The 6739-nt window shown below is 36.1% G+C and overlaps 1 protein-coding gene across 1 annotated transcript; it reads left to right on the top strand.

Annotated features, from left to right (window-relative positions):
* Positions 1 to 363: 363 nt before the first annotated feature.
* LOC124795300 (translocon-associated protein subunit delta) lies at positions 364 to 1333 on the top strand. The gene has a single exon (XM_047259262.1). It carries the CDS (start codon positions 492 to 494, stop codon positions 1005 to 1007), a length of 516 nt encoding a protein of 171 aa, XP_047115218.1. The 5' UTR covers positions 364 to 491; the 3' UTR covers positions 1008 to 1333.
* The last annotated feature ends 5406 nt before the right edge of the window (positions 1334 to 6739 follow it).

The following is a 6739-nucleotide window of genomic DNA, read 5'->3' as shown; positions in this document are numbered from 1 at the left end:
ATGTATATTTCTATGTACAGTGACGACATACAAAGAAATTTGTCTGCGTATGGATGAATGAGTAAATAAAAGAGATATCAATTCACAAGGGGCATACAAAACGCGATTATATTAAAATTTAACGATTTCTCTACAGCGACAGCGGAAGAAATGGTTATTTATTTATATGTACGACAAAGTAGTTTGTCGATGTAATTATTTATTGTTAATATAGTATTCAGAAGTAGTTTCCAGTTTTTGCATTTTATACCGTTTTAACTTCGATGTGTAGCTGGCGATGATGGTGTGGGTGAATTTTATCTTTCAACTCGTGGGACCGAAAGTCTTTGGTTTATTTCTTACGTGACACAAACGTGGCTAGCAGACATCTGTTGGCCAGTGAAGTAGGTCGTTGGCAGTGGTGGTGTGGTGTGGTGTGGCGTGGCGTGGCGTGGCGTGCTGTCTGTATACAGACTCTTCTACGTACGGTTTAATTTGTTAGTTAAACAGCAATGGCTCCAGTGAATTATCTTCTATTGTTAGCTTTAGGAGTGGCTCAGTTTTCTTCAGCATTATCAGAGTCTTGTACCAAACCTGAAGTTTCCGCATCTGCATATACAACTCCAGATGCTACAGTTCTGGTAAACGTCGCCTTTGTCGCGGAATTTACGCTCAAATGCAGCAATGGTGCGAAAGGAATCCCCCTGTACGCAGAAATTAACGGAAGGACCGTGCCAGCCGCCAGGATTGGAGACGACAAATATCAAGTCAGCTGGACGGAAGACGTGAAGAAGGCAAGAACAGGCGACTATAGCGTAAATCTGTACGATGACGAAGGGTATGCAGCTCTTCGTAAAGCCGCCAGAAGTGGTGAAGACCCATCGACAGTGAAGCCTTTGGTCACAATCGTTGTGAATTACCCAGGCGCTTACACCGGCCCTTGGGTTAATTCAGAATTTATGGCTGCAGTCCTTGCAGTTGCCGTATGGTATGTGGCATTTTCCGCAAAATCTAAATTGTTATCGTGATAATCATTTAGAACTAAACACTGATCTCATCACATATTCGAGACTTACGCCAAAGGTGTACGATCGTAACATCAAAATCTTCACCGGAATGACATTGTGGAAAAATGTGCAAATAATTTTATCTTGGACTTAATAATTTCATCTGAAGTGCACAGAAAACTTCGGTTTTTCATTACACATCTTTCAAACATATTGTGGTTGTGATTCTTGCGTTATGGTTCTAATATTGCTCGATTGTTAACGATAAATATTTTGTATCAGATATAAACAAGTTGAGTGATGGGAGAAAATTCTTGGAGTTGTTTGTAATAAACGAATTTATTGGATTTGTTCCGTTTCTCTTTTTTTCCCCTCCTTTTTCTGCCCTGTACTTGGACGAGACTGTTCATCAGAAAGACTAACCTGTTATCTTTTCTTAAGATTTGCATATTTACTCAATGTGCTGTAGCTTATTACATTTGATGCCATAGAATAATCAACAAATATTTTTATAGTGTTTGTTTTATATAGTTGAGATTGCAGTGAATTTTAATTGTACTTTTAAGGAAAGATTATCGTACTGAGAGAAATAAACGTGTTCAGCAATTTATCAGGCCCAGAACATATCATTCAGATTCACAATTTGAAGCAGAAGATTTGCCTCTCCTTGACAGTGAGATGTATCTCAAAGTGACAGAAGGTCTCTGTTATTCAGCACCTCTATGTTCTGTGTTTCAGAAGTGTATTGTTAGTAAGCCTTGACAGAATAGCACCGTGGCAGATAGTACTGGCTGTCATAGTGCTAAGAGGTTTATTTCAGAATCTTTCTTATGCGTATATACCAGAGCAGAAGGGAAATTTCATGCTGTAGCTATGTAATTATCCAGGATGTCATTTCTCTTCATTGTGCCAATGCCAGTTTGGATTTTTGCAGATGTGACTGGAGTCTAGAGTGATCTGCTTGTGCACACCCTTCATTCCAACCTTCTCCAGTTAATAGACCTTCTTTTCTCACTGCTCTTTGTGATTTTTGACAGTTCTCTTAATTATTTTCCTTTTAAAACAATTATTGTAAATCACGTAAGTTCTTGGTAAATGACTTGAAGATATTTATACTATTCTATACAACCACAGTAGACAAGGAAAAATTAATCTTGTGATTTCTACTTTACAGTTTTGACACCTTTTGTTAACAGCATGACAGCTAAGAATGTTCATTGTAAATGGTTCTCTCTTCTTAAATGTTCTAGTCATGTAAATATTAAGCAATCAGTGTTAGGTAAGTACAGGAAGCGACAAGGTTTGCAAACTTACTTGTGTAAGCACAAATCGAAATTACTTAATTGGCCTGCAGCTTTCAAAATTGGTCTATAATGGCATCTTCTCTTTACTTCATAAATGTTTTATATTTGTGTATGTTTCCTACTTGATGAGCATATATTGTGTCTGAATGGAAAACTATTTTATGACAAAATTTTTATATATTCTGTATTATTGTTTTTACAATAAGGGGCATTTTCAGGATTTTATTGTAGCATTTCTATGAATTCATATTTAGACCAAGTTTTTCTGGTCATCTTGGATTTTTTTTTTTTTTTTTTTTTGCCAGGCCAGCTGTCTGTTGGTGGAGCTTTTGACTAAGATTTTTTTGTGTCCAATATGTAAAGATTTGTTATTCCTGCCTTTTTTCTGTGCAGATACATTTATTTTAGTTCTTTTGCTTTATTGCAAATTTTGTAACTTCCACAACCTGGCTGGTTAATTTGGTTCATTCCATTCTTTTAATATGCTCATAGAATATTAGCAAGTGTTATTTCACGTCTGAAGATATGTTGGTACTTTTCAGTTTCTGTATTGCTTTCTGTTTGAAATGAGCGGAATGGTTTTGTCCAAATATTTAAAATGAAAAATTCTATCGATTTTCCTGCATTTTTTAGAGTTTGAAATCTCAGGTTGTTGCAAGACATGTATTTTGTTTTCTCATATGATATTTGGAATAGTATCCTTCCTACTGTTTCTTTAATAATTTCTGTTTGTTTCTTGTGCTGTTTGAATGGCCTAAGAAAGAATTGTGAAGTAATTTGCAAAAGCTAAGCAGTCTATTCTAATATTAGTTCTTTCTAATTAGATTGGTTTGTCAATTGGAAGCCCTGGTTTTTAGTTTCTACAACTCTTGGATTATTATTTTTTTTTCCCAAAGGCACAGTTTTAAAGTAATGGAGAGTGTCCATTATCTTGTCTGTCTCCTCTTTTAATTTCAAAGTGCTTTGAAATTTCACCCCATAATTTTACATTAGATTTGGTAGTATTTAGTGGTTCCCTATTAATTGCAGTGATTTTGAGCTCTGACCTTGTTTTCAAAATTTGGAAGAGAGACTTATGGTCCAGTAAGTCATAAGCTATTGTAAAACCTTCAAAGTTACAGACTACTTTATTGTAAATTGTATGATGCCTGAGAATTCATTTCAAAACTAAGCATCACAATTTTCTCTCTGGAAAACAAAGGTTTGTATGTACTTTATCTAAAAATCTATTATTTAGACTAATAGCTTTCTTCTGCGTTATTCAGCTGTCGTGTATACTGCTAGAATTTCTACACAGAATAATACTATATTATATTGTTGCAATGAAAAATTGCAAAATAGAATGTTGTAACATGTGTTTCAGGTACACAATGTGTAAATCACCATAACAGATAAATTACTCGGCATAATGTGCCACTTCTATATTATGACCCAGATGTAATTTAACCTTTGAACTTATTCACAAGAGCTGAACACAACTAGAATCATTTGAGGGAAAATTCATCACTTAAAGTAAAATCTGAGTTTTCCTTTCCTTCATTAGGAATCCATTTGCTCTAAGCCAGTAATATGCATATGTAATTGAAAGCATATACAACAAAACATTAGTCAGACCCCCAAGAGAAGTCACACAAGTGCTGTGTAACACCTTCTCTAACCTCGATAATGGGCCAAATTTGGTGAAGAAGAATCCACAAGGTTTCTTGAGTATGCTAGAGCCAGCTGAATCCATCCATTGTTGATTGAATGTGATAGAGCTACCAAATTGCAGGGATGTTGACAACTATGTTTTACCCACTGTCCCAAATAGTCTATGGAATTAAGATTGGATGATTTAGCAGAACAGTCAAGGTATGATAGGAGGCTCAGTGTTTTTCAAACTGAGAACATATATGTACAGTCCTGTGAACATGGCTGATATCTTGAAAGACGGGAGTATCTACTGCGTAATTTTCATGAAGTGACAGAAAACTAACATTTTTCATGTTCTAGATAATGTGAATGAGTGAGTGCAAGTCACTGTATGAAAAATATCCCCAAAACATGGAAGAATCAGCTTTCACCTGAACCACAATCCCTGTACATTGCAGGTTAAACACCTCACTGGGTCTTTGATGCATTTGATGCCTTGCATAATTTTAGAGGCAAACTCGTGACTCGATGGACCACACTCCGGTCCTTACTGTCCGTTTCCTACATGGTTTGGCCCACTGAAGATATGCAGGTTTGTGTGTCACTGTTAGCAATATCCTCTTGTGAGCTACCCTATTTCAAATGCTCTTTGCATCCAGTTCCGTTCAGTTTTCTCTCAGGAACCTTCAGAGATAGACTTGGATCACTGACAGCAGCAAGTGGTTTGATTTGAATCAGATTTTCATTGAAAAAGTATGGCCCTCATCTCCAGTTCCTGCTGGTCAGGGTCGTTATACAATCACTATTCTTATGCCATGTTACATTGTTGTCAGTAGTAAACTACTCCTAGTCCACATTGATACACACATGAATCGTGTAACTTTGTTCAGTGTGGTCATGGGCATGTCTAACCACAATAGCTCTGTTCTATGAAGTCTCCACTTTGACCAATCTTACTGCACTGATTCCATAGAACTGACTAGCACCCACACATCGCTTCACTGCCATGACTTGTCAGCAGTTAAGGGTTGTGTGACTGCATGGTATCAGGTCTACACTATCCAAAGCAAACAGTCTGCATTTTTAAGGGCATGACTGGTGTTTTGTCCAGTGAGCCTACTTTCAGTTCAAGTTTTAAAATTACTACTGTGGAGATAAATTGTGACATCAGCATATAGTACTGTTCTGGACCTAACAAGTGGTGACAGGTTATTAATGACTGTCAGTAATAGGATATTTATTTCCAACATACACAACTTGCTTATAGTTCTGTAGATAATATTTTAATAGTTTAAGGCTGCCTCTGATGCAATGAAAGATTTATTTATTTATTTATTTTCTCCTGGCTGTGGTACATGCTTTATACAAAGTCCAAAGGATCTATGGCATAAACAGCTGACAGGATTTTTGTATGACCTTATTGTGCTCTGTTGATTATGTCTAGATTTTCAAAGTAAACAAGTAACTGTTGCTAAGTGATACCTTCCAACACTTTATAAAACACTTGGACTATGGAAATTTGCCTGAATTTGGAGAGCTTTATCTCCCTTCTATACTGGAACTAACAAACACACTTTAGGCTCATCAAGCAAATATCCCATAGGTATATACTTGTTTATACAACAGCACAAGCCAATTAATTTTTGAAATCCAATAATGCATCTTGTATGTTTCATGTGTTTGATTGACATAATAGAATTCCATTTTCATGTATCGCATCAGGATTCTTAAATAATATACTGAATACAAAACTTTAAAACATCCTTTGAAGTTGCAATTCTGCATTTTGTATAATGTATAAGACCAATATAATGTACTAAATATGAATTAAATAACGTTCTATTGCATTATTTTCATAGGAAAGAGAATTCCTGTACAAAAATAAAAAAGCATATTAATCAAACAATGGAAAATCCAGGATGGAATGTAATAGTATTATGAAAAGGAAAGTTGTGTATTGGAATGCTGAGTCACAGATAGGCTCAACAAAAAGACTATCACAAATAAAGCTTGCCATATGATAATTACAGCCCACACCGGACCTCCATGAGCAGCTACACTTAAATTACAATCACCCAGCAAAATTAAACTTCTGCTGCTTGGTAAGCATGAAAAACGATTGAGCGTAGGCCAATGAAACTTTGTGAAAGCTTTCATAAGGACATACAGAAGAGAAATAATGACTAAACAATTGAAAGAAAAATTTTAATTTCTACGTGAGATGGTAACATTTATCTATTGTGACATGTTTACATTCCCGGTTACAAACATTGCTCATTGTAATGACCATCTGCATCCATATCACCCTGCAAGTTTGTAAGACTACTGATTTTACAGTTGTTTGCAGCATTATTCGAGTGCTGGAACATGGAATGTTCAGCTGTCACGTCGCAGCTCATGCATACGTGACGAATGCCCATTGCGTTCAACATTCTCAGCCATGGCAACAATAACTTCAACAATTTGTGCTGGAAGTGGCTGTTGGCGGCGTCTTTTGAATTGTGATTCTCAGCCTTGGTGTGGAAATAGGATCTCTCTGTAGTCCTTTAATGTGTCACGACTCACAAGAGCAGAAGCACTATTGCTGTAGTTTTGATAAAACAGCTTTACGAGTAAAGTCCTCTTAACCTTGTCTAGACTCGTGTTGACTGTCAATAAACACCCTGTACATAACTCTACTCTGAACTCTGCATAAGTAAGCAAAGTGTACATGAAAATTATTTATGTGCCTTGTACTGCGACTGTGCATAATATTTACATTCTGCTAGAACTTCTCTACATACTTTGACTCTTTAGAAGCACTGACTCAGAAAATAA

This window comes from Schistocerca piceifrons, chromosome 4, assembly GCF_021461385.2.
Source record: "Schistocerca piceifrons isolate TAMUIC-IGC-003096 chromosome 4, iqSchPice1.1, whole genome shotgun sequence".
Taxonomy (NCBI): domain Eukaryota; kingdom Metazoa; phylum Arthropoda; class Insecta; order Orthoptera; family Acrididae; genus Schistocerca; species Schistocerca piceifrons.
The sequence above is the reverse complement of the archived record's forward strand: the minus strand, read 5'-3'. Positions and strand labels throughout refer to the sequence as shown.

Bases quoted from the DNA above. Each gene is read 5' to 3' on its own strand.
- LOC124795300 (XM_047259262.1), top strand. From the start codon at position 492: ATGGCTCCAGTGAATTATCTTCTATTGTTAGCTTTAGGAGTGGCTCAG.